This window comes from Panthera pardus, unplaced genomic scaffold (assembly GCF_024362965.1).
Source record: "Panthera pardus isolate Hobbes unplaced genomic scaffold, ASM2436296v1 HiC_scaffold_13, whole genome shotgun sequence".
Lineage (NCBI taxonomy): Eukaryota > Metazoa > Chordata > Mammalia > Carnivora > Felidae > Panthera > Panthera pardus.
The window spans coordinates 141,216,072-141,241,484 of record NW_026526688.1 but is presented as its reverse complement, the minus strand read 5'-3'; the positions used below and the strand labels follow the sequence as shown (position 1 = coordinate 141,241,484).

Genomic DNA, 25,413 nt, shown 5'->3' with positions numbered 1-25,413 from the left:
AGAAGTAAACATTAAAAAAAATTTAAACAGAACAGTCAAAATAACTCATACACACATTATCAGGTGTACACTAAGTAATATAAACATATTAGTGTATATGAAATCCAAAATTTAAGTCTTAAAACAACTTAATTTTACAGAGAAAGTAACTTGCTAAAATATAGTTTATATAAGCATGTATAGCTAATTAGTTTAATTTTGAAGCTCAGGCTCTTAAACTCCACCTTATGTCCCTTCTAGAACATCACCAGATTTCTTGTTGAGACTTAAAAAAAAAAAAAAAAGCTTTACATAAAAACATTTCTAAAGATCTCCATTGTTACTTCCACTTCCAGAAAGATAGTGCAATATGATAACCTGAAAATTTTCTCGTCCTCCTCCTCCTCATCATCTAGAAATGCTGGAAACAAGATAAGAATTATAGGGCAGTGGTACCTGGATGCCTCAGGTCAGTTGAGTGTTCCTACTCTTGATTTCAGCTCAGATAATGATCTCACACGTTTGTGAGATTGAGCCCAGCGTTGGACTCTGTGCTGTTCGGGATTCTCTCTCTCTCTCTCTCTCTCTCTCTGCCCCTCCCCACTCATGTTCCCCACATACATACTCTTTCTCTCTCTCTCAAAATAAATAAACATTAAAAAAAAAAAAGAATTATAGGGTACTGCCTGACCTTCCAAGAAGAGAAAGAAGTCTCCAAGTCACAAACAGAGAAGGAGCTTAAACCAGTCTAGGCATGAGCTCATGGAATAGCTTCCCTCAGGGTGGTTGTTTGTGTTCCAGGAACCCAGGGGCTTGAGATATAATGCTCGTGCAAAGACAGAAAGTTAAGATCCTGCATAAAACTTGGACTCTGGAAAGACTTTGACTTAGAGAGACAGAAGAGAAAACAAGAAGCACACCAGCACAGAGAGATGTTAAAGAAACCTATCTGTGTTTCCCAGGGCTCAGAGTGAAGTAAAAAATTCTGCAGAGAAAGAACTCCAGGCCTGTTTCTCCTGATGATCCTGAGTTAAGTTACACTGCACGTTGTCTGAGAAACCCAAAACTGAGATGTTATATGAATATTAATCTCAGGCCAATGATACTTCTTGGGTTCCTTACACAAACTGGTAGAAACTGCTATGGAATGTCCACCCTCAACTCCAGGTCACAAGATTCTCACAGCCTAAACCACTGAAGATTAGCTCAGAATTCAAAATTACAGAACAGATGAGGAAATAATCCATAGTATCATAAGAAAAATGAACAAAATGATCAAAACTCCAAGGATTTCATAAAGGAGCAATCATAAAAATTGTGAAACAAGGGGTACCTGGGTGGCTAAGTTCGTTAAGCATGCGGCTTTTGGTTTCAGCTCAAGTCATAATCCCATGCTTCGTGGGTTTGAGCCCCTCATCTGCCTCTGTGCTGACAGTGCCGAGCCTGCTTGGGATTCTTTCTCTTCCTTTCTCTCTGCCCCACCCCTTGCACTCTCTCTCTTCCTTTCCCTCAAAAAAAATAAATAAATACACTTAAAAAACAAACTATGAAACAAGCATATTTAAAATGATTTAAAGATACTAAAGAGGAATCAAAACTTTAATAACCACATACCATAAAAATAAAAGGCAGGTAGATATTTTTCAAATGTTTATTTATTTATTTATTTATTTATTTATTTATTTATTTATTTATTTATTTTTGAGAGAGAGAGAAAGCAAGTGCTAGAGGGGAAGAGGGGGACAGAGGATCTGAAGCTGATAGCAGTGAGCCCAGTGCAGGGCTTGAACCCAAGAGCCATGAGGTCATGACCTGAGCAGAATTCAGATGCTTAACCGACTGAGCCACCTAGGCACCTCATAGGCAGGTAGATTTTTTAAAAGAACTAAATAGATAACCTGAAAATTAAAATGAAAATGATATTCATTAAAAGTAAACATGTTCTTGGCATGTTAAATAGCAGAGGAATAATAATCTCTTTTTCTTCTGGGTCCTTGGATTTTAAAAATTATATATTTTCTGTAGTGGGGAGAAAAATTAACTTTTGTGCAATTCAAAAGTAATTCCAATGTCAACAAAGACATTGAAAAACACGATTCAACCAAGAATTGATACAATTATGAAATAGTTGTTCTAGCTGGAGTGCCTTTTATTATATATAGTTGTATAACCTTGAGGAAGGCAAGTGAATGCTTTTGAGCCTTAGGTTTCTTTAAAAGGTTAGGCTAGATAATTTTTTATCTTTTTATTTTAAAATAATTTTAGACTTACTGAAAATTTGCAAAAATAGTACAAAGAGCCCTTGAATACCCTTAATCTAGCTTTCTTCAACGTTAACATCTTATGGAACAATAGAACAATTAACAAAACCAGAAAGCCAACATGGATACAATGCTATTAATTAATCCACAGACCTTATTCAACTTTGTGTTCTTTTACCCACTGATTTTAAGCTTGATAATGTTTAAGTCCTTTTCAGCTCTAAAAATCTTTGACTCGTTTGATGTATTAAATTCTTTACCTTTATCTTGATCATTAAAAGACAAAAAATTTAATTTCCTAGAGACAGTCCAATATTCCAATAGTCTCTTTAAGTATTAAACAGAACAATGCTGAATTAAATTTCAGCTTGATAAATGCCATGTAGGCTTGACTGTGACCCTTTCCTACTATAACTCTCTTAATTAACTTCTTCCTATGAACATAATCCTCTTTCTGCGTGTCCAGAGCCCCCTATTAGTAATAATCAAATCACATTAACGTTAGCAACCACTCAAGAGTGAAAAAGGTGGTGGGAACTGGAAACCCACTCAACACCAATCTGCTTACATCCGTCTGTCGCAGTGGTATGAATTTGTGGAGCCCCTACCCTCTTGCCACCCCAGCTCTTATATACTCCCTCATCACTTTAGAATGTTCCAGATGAGCTTTAGACTTTTTGTGGAGACCTGACCATGCAACTGAACCAAATGTAAATTGCTTGTGTAGTAAATGCATACAGAACCCAAGTTCCACCACTTGCAGCAGACTCATCACTGTTCTCAAATGTTAGTTTAGACAAGTTGATTAATACTAGTACCTTTAGCTACTTCACAAGCTTGAAAGTGAATTTAATGAGATGGCTTTTCTAATGTTTATTTATTTATTTTGAGAGAGAGAGAGAGTGATTGCAAGCATGAATGTGAATGGGGGCGGGGCAGAGAGTGGAGACAGAGAATCCAAAGCAGGCTCCACACTGTCAGTGCAGAGCCCAACTTCGAGCTCAAAATCACAAACCACATGAGATCATGACCTGAGTTGAAATCAAGAGTTGGATGCTTAACTGACTGACCCACCCAGGCGCCCCATAATGAGATGGTTTTAATGAAGTAACTTGAGTATCATTTGAGGGAAAATCCGACTTAATCCAACACATTGCCAACTCTAAATTATTTATCATTGGGTAAGAAAGCTTTAATACAAATTGTCTCAATCCCAAAATAATTCATGGGATTTTCAATAATTCAATGAGATTCTAATTCTTAATACCTATCAAAATTTCCCTTCAAAATTCTTGATTAAACTATAGGCTTCAGTATTAAGGAAATCCCAAGTACAGAATATCTTGTTTTTTAAACCTACACTGTTTTATAAACCTGGATTTTCATATATTTAAGGTTGTCTCCTTGTTTTTGTCATAATAAATGTGGAGATGACATGCTACACAACAGCTCTCACCTCACTGGGGTGAACCTCACAAAATACTGATATTTGTTCCTCGCTACTCTTGGGCTTGTCACAAAGACACCTTGTATTCAACAGACCCAGTGTTAAACTTCCTCCAACCTGCTCATCCATCGGTGGCATTGCTGCCCTTCCTGTCACATCTCTCCCCATCTCTCATCTTCACAACACAATGTCAAGTTCTGTTGCTTCCACTTACTTAGTGACTCTTGTATCTGTTTATTTCTTTCCAATCTTACTTCTGTTGCCTTAGTTCAGGACCATATCAGTCATCTGGATTTTTCAGTCATCTCATAATTGATCAGACTGTCTGTGTAAATGTTAATTACTATTTTACCATTTTTATAAAATAAAATCCAGCTTCTTTAATAGGACTTTCACAGGCTCCCTGTATTCTGATCGTATATGTTCTGTGTTCTAAATCAGTTTGTGCCATTCACCTACAGAAACCTCACAGTGGCTCCCAGTTGCTTAAGGAGGCTGGTCTCAGGGGCAGGAATGGCATCTTGCTCATCTTTGAATCCCCATCCCTGAAGGGTCTAGTGTGATAGCTAGCACCTAACAGGTACTCGATGACTATTAACTGAATTGAAATTAATAGAATTAGCCAATATCCTATGATTCCTGTTAATCTGCATAACATGGCAGTTTTTTTTTTAATCTGAAAAATAGGCTTATTTCATTAGGACTTGTTAGAAAAATTCTGCTTAGTTTTTCTATTATAAAGAAAAATTGCTAGGATATTAGCATTTGAATATTTTCTGTTTCTCTACTCTCTACATTTTCATTGTAGAAATTTACTTTCAGAATATTTTGCAACTGTCTCACATTCATAAACAGTATACATTCTGGAAAAGCATGTTTATTGATATCATCTTATGAACAGAGGTTGAACCGGGGAGAGATGGCTAATGGAATTTGTGACTTAAGTACAAATGAGAAACAGTACCAAAAAGAAACTAGAATGAGTTGATTCTACACATGATTTTATAAAGAAGACTATTGATGTTTTTCTCTTACTTTAGAATTTCAATCACCATCCAGGATATTATGCTCACTTTAAACTTCAATTTGGTGTATATAAATATTAGAAGGAATATTTCCTTCACGTAAGAAAATTCCTCTCATGTAACCAAAGTGTGATTTCAGTTGTTCCATATGTCTAGCATACTTAGTGTACTAAGATCTGGGTATCTTACTAGAGAACCTTCCCGTCTCCTTCTGCCTCCCTCTCCCCGCTCCTCTTCTACTTCTCTTACCAACTGAGTGGTAGAGAGTCTTCTTCCAGATTTTTTATTAGATGCATTTTCATGAAAACGTGGCTTCTGTTTTCAGCATTTCATCTATTCTTCTGTTTGGTCTTCACTCGAGGGCATATTATCCTTGTGAAACTTTAATTGTTTCTATAGCACCTCTGTATTTGCAATCTCCCTTTAAGGAGATAGGAGCTCCAGGTGAAAAACAAGCAATAGAAACAGATTGGTGGTGGTGGTGTCTAGATTTAGGTTTCCTTGCTACAATTTTAATGAAGTCTAAAGAATTATGGAGGAGGAAATGAGTTATTTAGGAGGATAGATATTGGACTGTGAGCACAACATGATCATGACTGGTAACAGAGTTTCACAACCAAGAATATGAGCTTCAGATTCAAATCTCAGCTCTAACAGGTACAATTTGTGAATTTGAACAAGTTACTGAACTTCTCTAAGCCAAAAGAACTTCCTTTAAATGCAGATAATAATAGCATCTTCCAAAGGATCAAATAACATAAGGATGATTAACATTCTTTTTAAGTATCTATGAAGTATGTACTATTATTTTCATTTTACCGATAGGAATAGAGAGGCTTATAAAGGCCTAATAAAGCTCATGCAGCTGGACATGGAGCTGGATTTGAACCATCACATAATGTGCTTCATGCAGTGCATGCCTTTTGCATCCCAGTGTCAGTTATTCTTATTTTCATTGTACAGAATTCTCAAGTATAATTTTTTCTGGGGGGTGCTTGGGTGGCTCAGTTGGTTGAGCACCCAACTCTTGATTTTGGCTCAGATCAGGATCTCAGGATTTATGGGATCAAGCCATCCATCAAGCTTCTCAATGAGCGTAGAGATTCTCTCTCTCTCTCTCTCTCTCTCTCTCTCCCTCTCTCTCTCTCTCTCTCTCTCTGCCCCTTTCCCCACCCATGCTCTCCTTTCTCTCTTAAATAAATAATAATAATTAATAATAATAATAATAATTTTTCTGAATTTTTTCAAATTTCCCATTGTGTTTACATCAAAAACCTCCTGGCTAAAAAGCATTTCCTGTTACATAGAAAGTTGTAGGTAGGAATGAATCCATCCAATGCCCTGTATTTGAATATTTGTTTGCTATATTCATGATTTCATGTGATTTAATTGATATAAGTCAGTAACTTGATGCGTGAATTGCCCTTGAATGACTTCTAGCTTTTTTTTAGCTGAGAGAGTGGGAATTCTGTGTGTGAAGGTGAATTCAAAGATGTCTATTGAATTCTGTGTTAACCTCCTTTCCTTCACCTTAGATAAAAATACAGAAGTACATAATTTCTGTTGAAAAAAAATTGTAGTAGAAAAGGAGATGAGAGCTCTGACTGACTTTTACTTTTACGGGAGATCCTCACTAACGATGTGGCTTTCCTAGGAGAGATGGTCCTTCTGGTTGATATGCCTGCAGACAGCCCCACGGAGGAAGGGCAGCACCTGCCTGATGGGAGAACAGCAACCCCCACCAGCACCTTCACCCAACAAGACATCAATGAAGGCATTGTGTGGTACAGGCACTCGGGAGTCCCAGCCCAGAGTGACTCCTTCCGCTTTCAGGTACCCTCTACTGCTGACTTTTCTGATGTCAGGATGGTCTGAGGAAAATCATCACCATTATTTTTATTTTATTTTATTTTATTTTATTTTATTTTATTTTATTTTATTATTTTATTTTATTTTATTTTATTTATTTAATTTATTTTTCATCATCATTATTTTAAATAATCAGGTCATTTTCTATGTTGCCTGGAAATCACATTTGGGGGAAGAACAAATGTAATTCATAGCACTGAGAGATTTTTTTAACCTGCTGATTCAGTCTTAGACTATCTCTACAGACTCATTCCACAGCAAAGAGTTTATAATAGATAATGGTTGAAGTGTTTAGAAAAAAAATGTTTTCAAAATATTAAAATGCCATATGGAGGAAAAAATATTTCTTTTTTCAAATGTTTTTGGAACATTTACCATCTTATGATAAGAGCATAGACTTAGCAGCCAAACCCAGTGGGTTCATATTTCAGTTTTACCTTGCACTAGCTATACAACTTTGGGAAGATTACTTTGGCAAAATCCTTGTGTTTCATTTTTATCATCTGTAAAATAGAACTATATGAGGATTTAATGAGTTAGTACATACACGTACAATACTATCACTATGTGTGGGTTCGTTGCTATCATTGATAAAGATTGGTCACATACCAGTGCTGTAGACTAAATGTTTGTGTCCCCCTGAGATTCATATTTTGAAATCCTACCCCCTCCCCATTCAATGGTATATGGGTATGAGACCTTTGGTAGGTGATTAGGATTAGATGAAGTCATGAGAGCTGTGCTCTCATGAATGGGATTAGTACTCTTATGGGAGTCACAAGATAGCTTGCTCCCCTTCCGTGCTCTCCACCATGGGTACGCAATAAGTTGGTGGTCTGCAACCCAGAACCCCACCATGCTGGCCCCCTGATCCAGACTTCTAGTCTCCAGAACTGCAAGAAATAAATTCCTTTTGTTTATAAGCCACTCAGTTTATGGTGTTTTTGTTATAGTAGCCTGAGCAAACTAAGACAAACAGACCGTAAGGAGGCTGTCAATAAATTAAAGAACAAGAAATTATCCTGGGCACGTTGTCTGGCAATTATCAAATATAATTAAAATTAATAATAAAGAGGTAAACAGAAAATTCAAACCATTTAGAATTTTTAAAAGTCTCCTAAATAATTACAAGTTCTAAAAAGATGAGGAGGAAATAACTTATCAAAACTTAAATGATGTGGACAAAATAATACTCAGAAGAAAATTGATGGCCTTAAGCTCTTATTATTGAGCAAAAAGCATGAAAATAAATGGGCTAAATGAAGGTAGAGAACCACAAGGGAAACCTAAGGAAGGAATTCATAGAGATAAGCAGAGGAATTGATTCAGTATAAAATGTGAGAATTGATAATGAATACAAAACCTGAATCTTTGGAAAGACCAATAGAATTAGACAAACCTATGTCAAGGGCAATTTGGAAATAAAGAATTGAATAAAAGTGCAAAGGAATGAGAAACTTTGAGAAAGAGTGTTTAAACATAGGTACAGAAAGGAATTTGGGAAAGTGTCAGAGAAAATATAAAGAAGCACTCGTAATGATCAGCCAAAGCCGAGTCACAGTCCCTCTGAGTTTAAGACTTTTCCTTTGTCTAGGAATCCAGTTGGGGATAAACTGCCACAATAGCTTACCTTGTTAAAATTACCATCCATTCTCCTCCTGATGCCTGGTGCACACATCTTTATTGCCTAATTTATATTGTGTAAAAGATGTGCTTTTCCAGGGAGCAGATTGAAAGAAACTTGGAAACCATTAGAATGAGATTATACCGAGCACACTGTAGGTCCAATGGGTGAGCAAGCCTCATGTGCCCTTTGCCCAAGTTAACGTTTTCATGTTTAGCACCAGGGAACTCTGCAGTCCTCAAAAAATGATATTCGATTGCTTTTCCAACTTGGTTACTAAATGGGTATAAAAAAGCAAGAGTTACTCTTTTTTTTTTTTAAAACAAACTCACTGGACTTTAAGACATCCAGTTGAACATTATTACTTAGAAAGTGGTTCCCTTTAGAGAGTCTTCACACATTTTACTCATGATGTGTTTAGAACTCCTACTTGAGATCTTCTTCAAAATCTATGGGATTTTCTTTAAATATCCCCAGTAGTGACAGTATATCATTCTTTGGAAGCTGATTTTAAAAAATAACCAAAGAGCCAAAAGTCAGTCAGAGTCATGTCTGGTAAGAAGAGTAGTAATTATTTTTTGTTAAAACGGAGCAATTATGAAGTAACAAGCTCAGTTTTCTTACATGATTTGTGAACTCCCTCTGAAGGCATTCCAAAAAGTGCATTTTCAACACTGACAGCATCTTTATTGCAAGCGTGAAACAACTCTCTGAGATTATGTTCTCCTGGATATAAAAAAGTTGGGTGTGCTTTTAAAGTCTCATTGTTTTATAGGCTTACCTCATATTTTGATTTGAAATGACACAGACACTGTAGCTATGTACTGAAACAAATGGCTGAAACTTCTCTCATTCATCATTTTAGTGTCCCTAAAAGAATTAAACTAAAAAAGATGCTGTTCTAATGATTCTTCTCTTTCTTCCCTTCTTTTTTCTTTCTTTAAAGCAGAAAATGCAATACAATGAGTTGCATGGATTTAATTCCATTTTAATGTTGATGTGCTGTCATGAGCCATCAAGGCATGCCATCTGTTACTTTGCACGTAAAACTTGGGATTTATGTAATGCAAGTGGCATTTAAAAATAGAGCATGGCATAGTGAAAAGAAAGCACGCACATTTGCGTCACTTGGGGCATGGGAAGGGACTCTGGTTTTGGTGTATTCAGAGCACGTTGAAACAGCCTTAGGGGATGTGGTATGAAAAGACCAACATATTTCATACCAATATCTTTACTAAGGAAGCTAGAATTGATTCCCTTGCTTAGTAATGTGTCCACATTTCACTACCTGTGCAGTGTTCCATTCTTTTTCTTCAAGAGATAAAGTATATTTTCCCCTCTTCTAAGTTTTGAAAGCTTCCAAATTGAGCCATCTTGGTCAGTAGGAAGATCATGAACCTTCCGACCTGTTTGAATACTGACCCTTATTGACTTTATGACTGTGATATCTTGCTTAACTTATTTGGCCTTCCATTTCCTCGTCTTAAAATAGGAGATAATATCAACTTTGTAAGTGGTAAGAGAACTTTTGAAAAGTAGGTAGTATAGTGCTAAGCCCATGGGAGATGCTCAGCAAATTATAGCTGTTTCATTACTATTACTAGTAATGACGCACTATAAGGTATCTTCTTGAAAACACACCAAAGAATGATATACTGTCACTACTGGGGATATTTAAAGAAAATCCCATAGATTTTGAAGAAGATATTCTGAAACTTGATCTCCAGGCATCTGATGTGATCAAGATACCGAGAAGACGGTTTTTCTGTTGGGCACAACTTCAGAAGACATAAAGAAAAGACTGCCATTCCTGCCTTTTTCCTTAGAATTGACAGAACCCTGCCCCCTCTCATCTGGAATTAATGCAACTACACGTGACCATACAGGCCTTAGCAACTCTTGTGACAAGCCTAAAGTAGAACAGAAAACAGAGAGAGGGAGTTTAAGCGGGCAGCTTAGAAGCATTGGGGGAGGGGAGGAGCTAGCTGAGTAGGCAAAGCATAATTTTTTTAGCGTTTTTGAAGCAAGAAAACGTTGATTTTGTGACCACTATTCTAAATTTTTTTTAATGTTTATTTATTTTTGAGAGAGACAGAGACAGAATGTGAGTGGGTTAGGGGCAGAGAGAAAGGAGACACAGAATCCAAAGCAGGCTCCAGGCTCTGAGCTGTCAGCACACAGCCCAACGCAGGGCTCCAACTCACGAGCCGTGAGATCATGACCTGAGCCGAAGCCGGATGCTCAACCAACTGAGCCACCCAGGCGCCCCATTTTGTGACTACTATTCTAATTGTAATTGTTATTAATTACACCTTATGATGATGAAGCTGAGATTTATCATTTCTAATCTAGGTGTACATATCTGTGCTGGGAAAAAATTGAAGAAGTAGAATAAAAAGTCCCATATAGAACATGTGTTAAATATGCTCGTAATGAGACATGTAGCTATCAAAAATTATGTTTTCAAGAATGAGTAATGATATAACAAAACATCATAGTATTATGTTAGATTAAAATTTGGAGGGGCGCCTGGGTGGCTCAGTCAGTTAAGCATGCGACTTCAGCTCAGGTCATGATCTCACAGTGCATGAACTCGAGCCCTGCATCGGGCTCTGTGCTGACAGCTCAGATTCTGTGTCTCCCTCTCTCTCTGCCCCTCCCCTGCTCATGCTCTGCCTCTCTCTGTCTCAAAAATAAATAAAAACATTAAAAAATCTTTTTTAATTTTAATAAAATATAAAAATAAAATAAAATAAAATTTAGAGAGCACATAATCGCATATAAAGTTTCACATACACATAGAAAATATATTAACCTGAAATGCATCAATAGGTTAAGAACTACTCTTTCTACTTAGTGACGTTCTAGATTTTTTTTTTATTTCTCATTTGGATATCCCTGCATTTTTAGAACTGCCTAAAATGATTACATTTTTTGTAATCAGGAAAACATTAATATTAAAATATGAAGAGCAAAATGAAAATGAAAATGCAAGAGCACATAGAATTTAAAGACAGATGGTTTAAAGGAGGAAAAACAAACATGCACAAACATACTCTGCCGAACTGAGGACAAGAGGCTCACCAGCATGACATTTCTTTTCAGGTGTCCAGTGCCACAGAAGCCCACACGCATCTCGAGAGCCGCATATTCAACATCGCGATCTTACCACAGACACCTGACGCACCTAAACTCTCTCTGGGAGCATCTCTCCATATGACCGTGAGTTGGGTGGGACGGCCTATGGTTTCCACTTGGAGGAGGCATGCTGATGGGTTTGAAGGAGTGTCCTGCTTTTGTATCTGGCAAATGCCTGGCTCAGAACGCAGACACTGGGGCCAACAATAACCAGCCCTGATGTCACATTTCTCATTGACTTGAAAAAGAAACCTAAAATTCCAGAGCGAAAGTAAGGTTACATGGAATCCACCTCAACCTCCCATCCATTGCTTCTGTCCTTTTTACAGCATCCAGATGGTCACAGTAGTTGGAAGGAGTTTCAGGGTAGTATAGATTTAATCAATACCGTTTGGGTATAATTGTTCAGTCAGTTATGTCTCCATCTAGTTGGAGAAACTGCCACTCTATATTTTAGAAGCCCTATTAGAAGTCTTTTTGTTTTTGTTTTTTTATCATAAAAGTTTCCTGGAGAAGGTGATGTCTTTGCTGAATCCAAACAAATAAGTAGCAGTTATCTAAGTGAAAGTTTGGGGGGCAGGTTGGGAGGAATGGAGAGGTGATGGTAAAGAGCACTTCCAGATTTAAGAACAGCACATGCAAAGACACAGAGGTGAAAAACAGTATGATGGTTGGGTAAACTGCAAATAGTTCAGTAAGACCCGAGAAATTAGGGAGGCAGAGGAGGAGTAGTGAGGATGTGGAGGTTCGTGAGCTAGATCGCAGAAGTTCTCGTGTGCCGTGTAGGAAGGAGTGTGGGCATGTGGAAAAGTTTGAAGCAAGGTGACAGCTAAATTAGTACATGAAGCTTAGTTCAGACAATTAGTAACTCCACTGTAACCCTATATCCAGTGGATATGTAATGCCAGAACCCCTGTTCTAGACAGAGCCACAAGCATATAAGATCTTATAAATTAATCATTAAGGATTCACATTTTAGTTAGCACCCACATAATTACACCCCAAAGCAGTGTATCAGCCCTGAGCCACAACAAAGAGAGCAGCTATAGTTTTAGAAATTATGGGTCTGGGGCATGACAGAGACATAAAGGGGGAAACAGAAAGTTTTTAATGAATAGCTGGTATCGGCATTTCCACCATAAACCATAATTTAAAGAAATCATAATTCAGCAGCACTATAAAGTCTATAATTCATCATTCTGACTGAAGGAACTTGGATCAGAATTTTCTCTAAAGTGTAAAGAAAAATGTGCATATGCATTGCTTGCCAAATGCTAATGCACTGTTGTTTGGAGTTTAGAGGGAAAAAATGGGCCAGGAGCCAATGAAGATGGCGCCATTCCCACTATGTTGTTGTGGACTCTAGAGACTTCTCAAGTTACTTAACCTTTAGGGTCTCAGGTTGCATGTTTGTAAATTAGATCTGTCCCGTGTAATTTAGGATATCACAAAGGTGAGTTTACTGTAAAATGTGATTAGCTCACTCTTTATCCCTTAAAACATACAGTTTGAAATTCTTATGATATTAATGAGAGCCATTACTATAGGATATACTTATAATCTGTGATAAAAAGACATTTTCTATTCCGTGACTTAGACTCATCTAAGCACACAAGTTTTATACATATTTGTAAATACACTATGAATATATATATATATATTCATATATATATATATCATATATATCATATATATATATCATATATATATATCATATATGAATATATATATATATCATATATATATATTCATATATATATATATGAATATATATATATATATTCATATGCTAAATAAATATATGGTATATTCATATATGTGTTTAAGGGTAGGAGTCCACCTCTCCAATCAATCAATCATTCAAATAAACACTTTTGGGCCCCTAAGTTATCCCAAGTGCTGTGGAACATATTGGAAGTTCAGTGTGGAAATTAGAGTCTAAAACACGCAAGTAAGTAAGCAATGAGAATATAGCGATAAATGCCATGATGTGATATGCAAGCAGAGTCACAATATTGAAGCAAATAAGGAGACACCTAGTTCGGTAAGGCATGGGGGAGGTCATCGAAGCTTCCTCTTGGAGGTGAACTGAGTTGGTTGACGTGTAAATTATGTCTAGAGCATGGTCTCAACCTCAGCCTGCATTGGGATCACCTATACAGTTTGTTAAATCACAGATTGCTGGAGCCCACCCCAGAGTTTTCTGGTTCAGTAGATCTAGTACAGGGCTGAGACTTTGCCTTTCCAACAAGTTTCTGGGTGATACTGTTGCTTCTGCTCTGCTCACCCTACTTGAAACCCCATTTATCTAGACTGCAAATATGGGGAAATTCGTTTGAGGCAGATGAGCAGCAGGTGAAAAAAGTTGGAGAAACAGGAGAACATGACATGTTTGAGGAATTACAGAGAGTTCAGTTGGCCAGAGCATAAATCTCTAGGTGAAAAAGAAACAAGAAATGAGAGTCAGATCATAGAGGATCTTACAGATAAGATGAAGAGTTTCCATTTTGTTCTGAGAGGCTGTTGGGGCAAGTAGGATGTTGAAGAATTCATAGCAGAGAGGGGGCATGATCAGATTTTCAATTTAGGAAGATCATTCTGGCTGTAGGGTAAAGAACACCCACATGGGGTCCAAACAGAGAACAAATTGGTCAAGAAATAGGCTGTTGCAGTCATCTAGAACATGAAGAGTTAGTGGCATGTACCACGGGCAGTGGCGATGAACATTAACAGTTAGTGAGATCTCAAAGAGATACTGGCACACCCATGTACATTGCAGCATTATTCCTAATGGCTCAGAGGCAGAAGCATCCTAAATGCCCTCCAGCAGATAAATGCATAGAGAAAATGTGGTATACACAACAATGGAATATTATTCAATCTTAAAGAAGAAGGAAATCCTGCCATGCTGCAATATGTATGAACCTTAAGGACATTATCCAAAGTGAAATAAGCCAGTCACAAAAGGACAGATACTGTACGATTCTACTTATATGAGCTATCTAAAGTAGTAAAACTTTTTGAGACAGAAAGTGGAATGATAGTTGCCCCTGCAGAGGTGGGAGGGGGTAGAGGTAGGGAGAGGGCAAAGAGGAGTTGTTTTTGTTCAGTGGATATAGAGTTTCAGTTTTGTAAGATGAAAAAGTTCTAGAAATCTGTTCCACAATGATACATATATAGTGAACACTACTATACTGTGCACCTAAAGTGGTTAAGATGGTAAAAAAAAAAAAAATAGAGATTAAAAGATATTTAGAGACATAGTGGTTAATTAGATACAGGAAGAGAGCAAAACAGCCCAGTTGCTGAATATGTAAAGATGCCATTCATAAAGATTAGGAATGTATGGGGACTTCAGGGCAAGGGGGAGAGGTGGAAGATATGATGAGTTCGGTTTGGGATGTGCTTATAAAATGTGTGCCTATTAAGGGCTGGCAAAACATATTCTCGGTGGGAGATAAACCTCTGAGAATCATTAATGGTGGATAGTGGTTTAATCCTTGGGCCTGAGATTCCGCAGGGAGATTATATAGAGTGAAAAGCAACATAAACAAATACCTGCCTAAATGGAAATTTGTTCTGTGGCCTTTCTGTAATACTCTCCTTCATCAAATATAAGATCCTTAGAATTTTGTTTGTGATGTTCCACCAGATGTATGTGCATACATACATATATAAGATGTATACATATATGTATAATATTATAAGATATATATGTGTATGTGTATGTATGTATGTTTATATATGTATATACATACATACACACACATACACATATATATACATATATATATATAAACATGTGAGATATGTATATTTGGGATATATATCATATTTGGGCAGGGAGATCTGTAAACACGCATATTTACCAATAATAGCATAGCACAGTGTGAGATTCAGCAAATAAGTTAATAGATTTATATCAGTTCAGTCTTCCAACTAATCATCCACTACTTGACTTAGAAGATCTTTAAGGGCAAAATCTTTGACTAATTAATCTTGGTATCTTCCCCAGCATCTAGCACAATGGCTTATAGAAAGTAGCTGCTTAGTAAATATTTGTTGACTAAATGAATCATTTTCAGACCTATTTTCACATAGCTAATGACTCCCTAAACTGTATCACTTTCAAATTCAAATAATTTAATCATATGTGTATGCACATGCGTACACACACTTTGAACATCCTATTTCCATTTCCTCTCTTAAGGGGGAAGAAAATTCTTTTATCTCTTAATGTGAAAGACAGAATATTTTTTACTTCCTTTTTTCAAATGGTTGTGCTACTCAGAGTTGGGTTTCCCAAGGTCACGACCTAAGAAAAAGGCCTCGAACAAGTCTTTCTAGTTCCATTTGTTTCCAGTGATTGCTGTAACAAGAGGTCTCTTAAAACCACTCTTATTGGGGTTAGCAAGGATTCAGTTGGAACAGCTGATCCCTTGTCGTGTAGACTCAAGTCTAGGCATGCTGTATTTGTTTTCTGGCTGCGGGCTTATGTGTCCGTGTTTTTTCTTGAGACCCTTCAAACACTAATAAAATCATTATCTGCAATTTCTAGAAATGTTTCTTTATCCTTGGAATTCCTACTGTGCTTTATCTGAGCCTTTCAAGCTACTTAGCAGTTTGTACAGTGGAGCTATTTATGAACTTCCCTCACTAAAAACTGGAAATCCTTAAGGAAAGAATCTATATCTGATTCATCTTACATCTGCCACAGTTCTTTGCTCGGTACCTTCCCATATTAGGTTCTTACTGAATATTTTCCACATGAATATGTGAATGAATTAATTTTGTCCGAACTAAACTATGTGAGAAGATGGCTTCTTGTAAAACCTCCATTTTACTCATCTCATCCTCATAATTTCTCAGGCCAGCCATGAGCATTGCTGCTTTGGTTTTATGACAGTCAACATGGGAAAGTGGTCTTGCTTTTAATGGAGGCTGAAATGATAATGTTGTTTATAAATCCTGACTTAGGGATTTTTAAAGATTTAAGTCACATATACTTTGCTAAGACTTACATGTTAAAATGTTTTGGCCCTCTAATTATTTAGATGACATTGCAAGACCATGGAAAATATTTTTTTAATTAAGTTGTTACAAAAATATTTTCATTATTTTATTTCTTAGCTTAATCTTTTCCTAATGATATTTTTCATCCACTCAACAAATTGTTATCAAGCACTTCCATGTGCCATGTGCTAGGTGCTTGGGATCTGTCCATGAACAAACAAAAATCCACGTTCTCATGGAGTTTCCATTCTCTTGGCAGGTCAGGAGAGAATAGACAATAAGTAATAAACAAAATAATAAGTAACTCATATGTTGTATGTTAGTGAAAGTATTATGGTAAAACAAAAAGTAGATCTAGGTCGAGGGATCAGAAATGTGGTGGGAACAGGAGAAACCCAGGTTGAAGTTCTAAATGAGGTGAGCTTTATTAGGACAATGATGTTTAAAGAAAGACTTGCAGGAGGTGAGGGAGATAGCCCAGCAGACACCTGAGGGAAAGGCATTCCAGGCCCAGGGAACCATGTGTTCAGAGACATCCAGTTGGGAATGTGCTTAGATGTTCAAGGAACAGCAAGGTAGCCAGCATGGCTGGAGCAGAGTGAGTGAAAATGACAGTCATCTGGTCAAACTCACTGATGTGTCAAGTGTGTGTGTTGGGGGCAGCAGAGAGAGGGGCAGAGGGAGGAGTTGGGGCAGACCTTACAAGGTCCTCACAGGCCATTGTAGGGACTTTGCTTTTTTTCAGAGCAAAATGGAGAGCCATTACTGGGTTTTGGGCAGCAAGGGTCTAATCTTCCTTGGCTGACTGTTGTGTTGAAATACACGGTAGGTGGGGCAAGAGAGCAGTAGGGAGGCTGTCCTGGTGATGATCCAGGTGAGAAATTGTGGCTCCCAACAGGGTGCTGGCAGTGGGGAGAAGCAATTGGATTCTAGATATATTCAGACGCAATATGGGTATTATGAAAACCATTATTCTGTAATCTTCTTTTGTTGACAGATATCTTAATAAAAATGTGTCTTCTGTAATGATTTCCATAAAATTTAATCTTTCATTTCTTACTATGTTTAATTGATAAATATTGAACATTCCAAATAGCCAATATTAAAATTGATTATACTTTGATATATCTCAGACTCAATATTGCTTTCTTCAGAAAATCGAATTCTTCCTTTTTCTACCTAGTTCCTATTTCTATTAGTAGGGAAATAGTAACAATAAATTCCATAATAAATTATCTGTCATCTTGGCTGGAATATATTTCCCTTTAGCCATGCTCCTATTCCGTTCCCTCTTCTTATTGCTTTATTTTAGGGACATCTAGATTTTCAAAAATATCTCCTACTACTCTGAGAACATTCAGTTATCCTGATGGTTTTGAGATTAAAAGGTGGCAAATAGTACTGAACAATGTGCTGAGTCTACACTTCTGTGCCCATGTTGCTGCGCCCACACATGTATACATTTATGGGTGTGTGCACACAGGCATGGGCTGTAAACACCTTACATGGAGCATATATTTTTAATTTGTTGTCCTTACTTGTTTTATTTTAGGGTGAGAGACCAGCTGCTATTTGTAATTCTTATTTTCCTTGCTCATTACATTCCAGACCTGAGCAGTGGCCTGAAATATGACTCTTTACTCTAGGAGGGTTGTCCTAACCTGCAAAGCTGCCTCTCCCCAGGACATGCGTGCCTTCAGGACACTTACAAAGCAACTGCAACCTTCAATCTTTTCACGGTTAAAAGGAAGACTACCACGCCCTCCTCCATGAGAATTACTGAGCCCTACTTAATCCTTTCCTAAATGGGGAAATTCCTTCTTCAAGAAGCAGAGCTTCAAAGAGCAGGAGAGCATGTCAAACTCTAACCCTTCAGGGGTCAGTTAGGAAGAGCCTGCAATGAGCCGGATATTTTTGTTCTGTTTTGTTAACAGCATATGTGACCCAGGCAAGGGGCCCATGCTCATACACTTTTCCCTTTTCTCATCTCCACTCTGTGTTTTTGCTGCTGTCCCCAACTCACTGTTATACCTGGTCATGAGATTCAAAATCTCTTTCTTTTCCCTTTTTTCTTTTTTTGAGCGTTGTCACTATTGATGGGTTATGGCTGTACACAGGTGAATGGACAGTAAAAAATATGTACACATTGGTCTTTTGATTAATTTTGCTCGACCCCTTTGTTGGGTATTGAGAAATACCCCAAAAGCAATAGCTAGTTCTTTTGAATAGTGCAATGGAGACAAAGAAAACATTGACTATTTTTATGTGCTTTAATAGATAATTGTTAAATCTCTGAATTCAAATAATGAGACTCCTTTGGTGTCTGAGGTGAGTTCATCTTTGGGCCTTTGAAGCTACCACTGTTGGAAGGAAGGAAGGAAGGAAGGAAGGAAGGAAGGAAGGAAGGAAGGAGAGGGGAGGAGAGGAAAGGGGAGGGGAGGGGAGGAAAGGGGAGGGGAAAGGAAAGGAAAGGAAAGGAAAGGAAAGGAAAGGAAAGGAAAGGAAAGGAAAGGAAAGGGAGGGAGAGTGGGAGGGAGAAAAGGGAAGAAAAAGGAAGGAAGGAAGGAAGGAAGGAAGGAAGGAAGGAAGGAAGGATGTTTGGGTCACAGTTCCCATTAGCAAAGCTGGGGGGGATTAGGGAGGGCTTCTTACCAGATACAACCTTAGCTCATTAAGTTAGAGGAGCAAAGATGTAGTGACCCAGCTGTGAAGAGCAGAATAGCAGAGTAGCCAGTTGTGATGGCTCATTTTCTTTTTTTTTCTTTTGTTTATTTTGAGAGAGAGAGAGAGAGAATGAGAATGTGTGTGTGCATGCACACACAGAGGAGAGGCATAGAGAAAGGGAGAGAGAGAATCCCAAGTAGACTCTGTGCTGTCAGTGCAAAGCCCAAACGTGGGGTTGATCTCACGAACCATGAGATCATGACTTGAACCAAGAGTCAAATGCTTAATGGACTGAGCCACCCAGGTGTCCCCATTTTCAAATATGTACCACTATGAGTTCCAAAACTAGGGAAAAGTGATCATATTGAGACTCCTACAACATGCACCGACACAAACCTGGCAGAGTGCAGGGGAGAGGAGAGTTGGGGTACAAGAGAACCAGAAGAAGGTTCTATAACCCTGGGAGGTTCTTAACGCCAAGACAGATCTGCAGTGCAAGATACCACATCCTTCTTCTGAACTTTCAGAGAAAATTTTGCTGTGTGTGATTAATTTAAAAGCCCAAAATGAGGTCCTTTGTTTTGTTTTGTTTGTTTGTTTGTTTTGCTTTTTCCTTTTGCTTTTTTAATAAGGCTTTTTTTTCCCCCTCTGGCTTTTGTTTTCATCACACCATTTGCTCTTCTTCCTCCTTAAACTTTGTTTAGGCTCGGGAAGATGGCCTGACTGTGATTCAGCCTCATTCCCTCTCTTTTGTAAACTCTGAGAGACCAAGCGGAAAGATTATATATAATATCACTTTACCTCTGCATCCAAATCAAGGTAAGATGTACAGTAAATGATCTTTTGATTGATGCTGTTGTTATCTAATGGTTGACTTATCTTCAAAGCTCTGAAGTTTTGTCTGCATATACTTGTTGAGGATTTAAGGAGTGACAGTTATTCATACCTTTGCTCCCCTGTTCTGAATTTAAGACCAATTGAGAGAGAGACACTGTGGTCAGACAGATGGGGATGAATGTGTCAGCATTGGTATGACAGAGTTGTGCTGGAGAACATGGTGTGCATATAATCTCAGTCACTGGGTTGAGTGTGCCCTCTCATATACAGGCAGAACTGGACAGACAAGCACTGTCTGTAGGGACAGATCCTGCCCCAGTGAAGTTACGATAGGTGAACAGACCAGAATGAGCATGTGCTCAGGACAAGGAGCTCTGCCAGAAAGCACAGAAGGGGCTGAACCATACATAGTCCATTCCTTTCCCATTTGGGTAAGCTACTCTTCACCCATGGGGAAAAATGAAAATGTGGAACTATAGTCAGAGGAAAGGTAAGCCCCTGCCATCTGTCTTCATCCTTTAGATTTCTTACTTTCGGGCTTAACTAATAAGCCTATCCCTAACAGAAGTGTGGCTGTCCCTCATGGAGAGGAGATTAGCTTCTGTTAAGGCAAATTCTGCCTTCCCAAGACCAACCACTGCCCTAGATGAAAGTCTTTTCACATCATCAAATCCCCCAGGAGAAATAAAAAATTAAATTTTATTACCCTTTTGATAAAATCCAGAGAAATTAAACTCTTAAAAGTCATCCTTCACTTTTTTTAAAACCTGCTAAGTCACAGCAAGAGCTGTTCTCCCTACATTGCCAGGGTAGAAGGTACAGTTCTCTCCATCCAGCAGCCGGGGCTGTCTTCTGGAGAATGGCATGGGTCTCTCAGACCCTCATAACTTGAGTTAGTTCAACACCAACTCTCACATGTGTCCTTCTTTCAAAGTGTTGATAGGACATGAAAGGTGATCATAGCAGCATTATTTTTATACCTGAGAAATTTAGAAATGATAGGAAAATTTTTTAGCCCCTAAAGCATTATCACAAGCAGAATAATAATTGCAAATCCAATTCTTAGAATAGTCATGATCCATGTTACTGTTTCCAAAGATTATCACAGAAACTGAGGTATTTCTGAAGAAAAGGCATAAATTGAGAAAGTTCTCATTATAGCCTAACCAGGAGACCAGTCTATGTCATTTTCTCAGCAACCTTGACCTTTGAACTTAAACTCAATTAAGAGAATCTTGTAATTATGGTACAATGTCTATGACTTGTGGAGAATTACCTAGTCTGAGTTATATTAGGGGCAGTAATTTACATCTTACTATTGTTTATAGTCAATGAATCCTAGTCAAGAATCTATTTGGGTTTCACCCATGAGAAGATGTTCAGCATCACTAAGCATCAGGGAAATGCAAACCAAAACCACAATGAGATATCACCTCACACAAGTCAGGATAGCTAGTATCAAAAAGGTAAGACATTACGAGTATTGGCGAGGATATGGAGAAAAGAGAAGCCTTGGGCACTGGTGGTGGGAATGTAAATTGGTGCAGTCACCAATTTACACTGGTGGTTTCTCAAAAAAATTAAATATGTCCTGATCATATAGAACTACTATATGCAATCATTGCATTTCTGGGTGTTTACCCAAGGAAAACAAAAACTCTAATTCAAAAAGATATATGCACCCTTATAATTATTGCACCATTATTTACAATAGCTAAGATAGAGACACAACCTTGGTGTCCATCAATAGGTGAATAAAGAAGATGTGATATGTATACACACACACACACACACACACACACACACACACACTGGATTGTTATGTTACTCATCCATAGAAGAATGAAATCTTACCATTCATCACAACATGGATGGACCTAGAGGGTATCATACTAAGTGAAATAAGTCAGACAGAGAAAGACAAATACCATATGCTCTTTATTTATGTGTGAATCTAAAAAATAAAACAAATGAACAAACAAACACAAACAGACTCATAAATACAAAGAATAAACTGGTAGTTTCCGGAGGGGAGGTAGGTAGGGTGATGGGAAAAATAGGTAAAGGGGATTAAGAGGCACAAACTTCCAGTTATAAAATAAATAAGTCACAGGATGAAAACAACAGCATAGGGAATATAGTCAATAATATTGTAATAACTTTGTATAGTGATAGATGGTAACTATACTTAATTGTGGGGAGCATTTCATAATGTCTATAATTGCCAAATCACTAAGTTGTACACTGAAACTAATATCATATTGTATGTCAATTATACTTCAGTTAAACATTTTTTAAAAGATGCCATTAAAGTCTATTTGGGTTTTAGACTCACTCTTTTCCTGAATGCTTGGAGAATGGTATGATAAGAGAAACTAGAGAGCAATTGTTCTTGAAGTATAAAAGACTCCCATCAGTGGGAAAGGCAGCTTTATGGCTCTGGTCATTCAGTCAACCATCAGAATTACTGTTCATGCTCACTCTGAGTCTCTTCCTCCCCAGGGATCATCGAACACAGGGACCAGCCTCACTCTCCAATCCGGTATTTCACGCAAGAAGATATTAACCAGGGAAAAATCATGTACCGTCCTCCCCCTGCAGCTCCTCATCTCCAGGAAATCATGGCCTTCTCCTTCGCTGGTAATGCCTTCCTCTCTATTTTGAGGCACCCAAACTGCTCTTTGTAGATCTTCATGGCAGGTTCTCCCTAACTCTTCTTGTTGTCCTTCTGGACAGTTTAGTGACACTGCTTTATAGCTGTTCAAAATAGCTTGAGACTTGTAGACCAATATGTAGTTGGGGCTCAGTTTGTCATTATTTTTCTTATTCATGCATGCAGGAATGCTTTCAGTAAAACTTTATTTGTACCTCCTATGTGTCAATCACATACAGTGGGGTCTTGGAGATATAGTGGTGAGCAAAAAGAGACATGAATCCTGTTCTTGCTGAGTTTTGGGATCTATGTATGGAGACAGAATTTGAGAAATAATCCCAGTAATGAATGTTTAATTGTAGACTAAGAGAAGAGCTCTGGATAGAAAGAAGAAATGTTCAGTGGTGGAATTAGAAGTGACAAGACTGACCTATACTGAGGGTTCAATGGTGGCTGACTCAGGGAGGCATTGACAGTGGAGGGACGTGTGGATGCTAATTAGCCTAAATGTGCATGTTGGGATATTGGGAGAACACTTCCAAAGGAAGGCCATACACTCCATGTGAAGAGGCCCTGGAGAGGGAGAGAATGTGGCATTCTGGGGCTTAAAAAAAAAAAAAAAAAGGTCAATGTGTCCGGAACAGCAGAACAAGGATGAGTCTGGAGGAAGAGATAGAGGACAGACCTTAGAGGCCCTATAAGCCTTGGGATCTTTATCCCAAGAACAATAGGAACACAGTGGAGGTTTTAAGATCTGGGGAGATAGCTTTTTATAAGGAACTCTTTGACTACAGTGATGTGAGTGGATTTGAGGAGGAGGCCACAGGTGGATGGGCTGCGGGTAAGAGGAATCTAGGGAGAAGCATCCCCTACTACCTCAGAGAAAGTCCCATGCAGGAATGGAGAATGCAGTCAACATTTGGGGCTGGGATTTGATAGAAGCCACCTTTTTTAAAGGAAGAGAAAACTGAATGAAAGAATAGCTGAATTTCTAATTTGAGCCATTTTGTGCCCTACCACCTAGTCATGATAGTTAATCTTTGCTATCCCTCATCTGTCCCCTTGACCCAGTAATCAAAGCTGCTGAGTAGAATGCAGGAGTTTTGTAAATACTTCTGTATTGTATAGAATCTGGAATGATTCTAAAAATCTTGAATTTTTAGAATCTTGAATGCTGTTTCCTTATGATCTTTAAGATGTATGTGCCACATAACATGATTAATATGGAATATTATTTTTATATAGTAGCTTTATTCATACAGAACAGCTGGTGATTTCCTATGGTAAGTTGAACACGGGTTAAATAATTTTAGAGTTACATTTTAAATCATGGCAAACATTTAAAATAATATTTTCCATTATTTATGTTAAATGCAATTGTCCAGAAAATGATTAACTCTTCAATTATATTGAAAATATTTAAGCGTGAGCATAGGCCTCTTCTCTAGGGAATATCCCCAGTGTTTAGTAACTGGATAACTAATAGCCCATTAAAATGTTCATGGTTCTCTAACTTGACAAGACCTACTTTACAAAGAAACTCAAAATATCCTGGGAGTAGGGGGAAAGAAAACATGTCAACCATGGTTGAAGTTATTTCCATACCTATTATACTTGCCTAAGTTCCTAAAGCCTTTTTAGTGAGAACAGAGTCCTGTCCTATGTAATCTATGGGATAAATGCCATGAGATAAATCTCTCACATCATTACAATGTGTAAATCAATGTCCCTGGCATCACTCAATTCTACGATGGAATTGACCCACCAAAGAGCCTTGTCAGTGATATACGACATTACCCACATTCACTGATTTGTAGGATTTTATGTACTGATAAAATGGAATCTGAATGAATGTATTATAAATCACTCTAACTACTGGGATATAAAATTATTCTACTCTACAGTTCTTTTTGTTACTTAAAATTAGCGATGGCACCATTAAATTCAACATAATATTAACAAAAGACCGGGTGATCTTTCCTTAAACCATAATAATTTAGATTAAAACATCCTTTCCTTTTCTAACCTCTGCCCCATATTTTGTACCTTCTCCATCTATTTCTGATCCCAAAATGCTTAGTACACTGATTTTCTCTTTTCTGTTCTTTCAGGTCTCCCTGAATCGGTGAAATTTCACTTCACAGGTGAAGATTTTAATAGCAATTTTATTAGAAAATGGAATTTTCCTTTCCTTATTAGTCCTTTCTTTTTGTTCCCTTCATCATTACTTGCATTATTTTCTAAGAACTCCTTAAAAGTTACATAAGACAAGTTTTTCTGAAATGATCACATGACTAAATAGTAATAGTGTAACTTTGTATTCATAGAAAAAGTAATCCATCAAATATCCGAAAGATTAGTGTTGTTCAAGCCCCATTTCAACCAATCCCAATATCTATTAAAGAGAGGTAATAGTGGTTAAGAGGTTAGCCTCTGGATTCGAGGCTGCCCCGAGGGTCAGCCTACTCTGGGAAAGTTTCTTAACCTCTCTATGCCTGAATGCCTCACTCATCAGTGGGGACAATAACTAATAATTGCATATATGTAAAGCTCCCAGAACAATGGTTGGCACAGTCATTCCTCTGTGACACTCAGCTAATGGGCAGTGGTTGTATATAGTCTTGAATTGAGCCTTTCATTGAATGCCTTGCTGCTGGAGGGAAATGAAAGCTGTGTGTAGAAGACCCCAGCATTCCAGCTTTAGTTCACAATGCAGTAGAAGGTGAGTGCCAGTAAGCAGAAGCACAGTCAGACCTGGCATCTATGAGGAGCAACACAGGGACAAGCTTTCTTGTTTAGATCCGGTATGAGGATGGTTGGCTGGAATCCTGAAATTGCTGTTTAGGTGGGTTTGACTATTCCATTGGAATCAACCATCTGTATGTCTGTCCTATTATATTTCG

The 25,413-nt window shown here is 37.8% G+C and overlaps 1 protein-coding gene across 1 annotated transcript in view; it reads left to right on the top strand.

The window, feature by feature from the left end:
* The window catches only part of FRAS1 (Fraser extracellular matrix complex subunit 1), a 429,797-nt gene that overhangs the window by 297,380 nt on the left and 107,004 nt on the right, over nt 1–25,413 (top strand). The window contains exons 31-35 of the mRNA XM_019466685.2: nt 6,367–6,545; nt 11,311–11,427; nt 19,725–19,839; nt 22,360–22,497; nt 24,622–24,654. Of these exons, the coding sequence (XP_019322230.2) occupies nt 6,367–6,545; nt 11,311–11,427; nt 19,725–19,839; nt 22,360–22,497; nt 24,622–24,654 (582 nt within the window). The remainder of the gene's footprint in view (nt 1–6,366; nt 6,546–11,310; nt 11,428–19,724; nt 19,840–22,359; nt 22,498–24,621; nt 24,655–25,413) is intronic.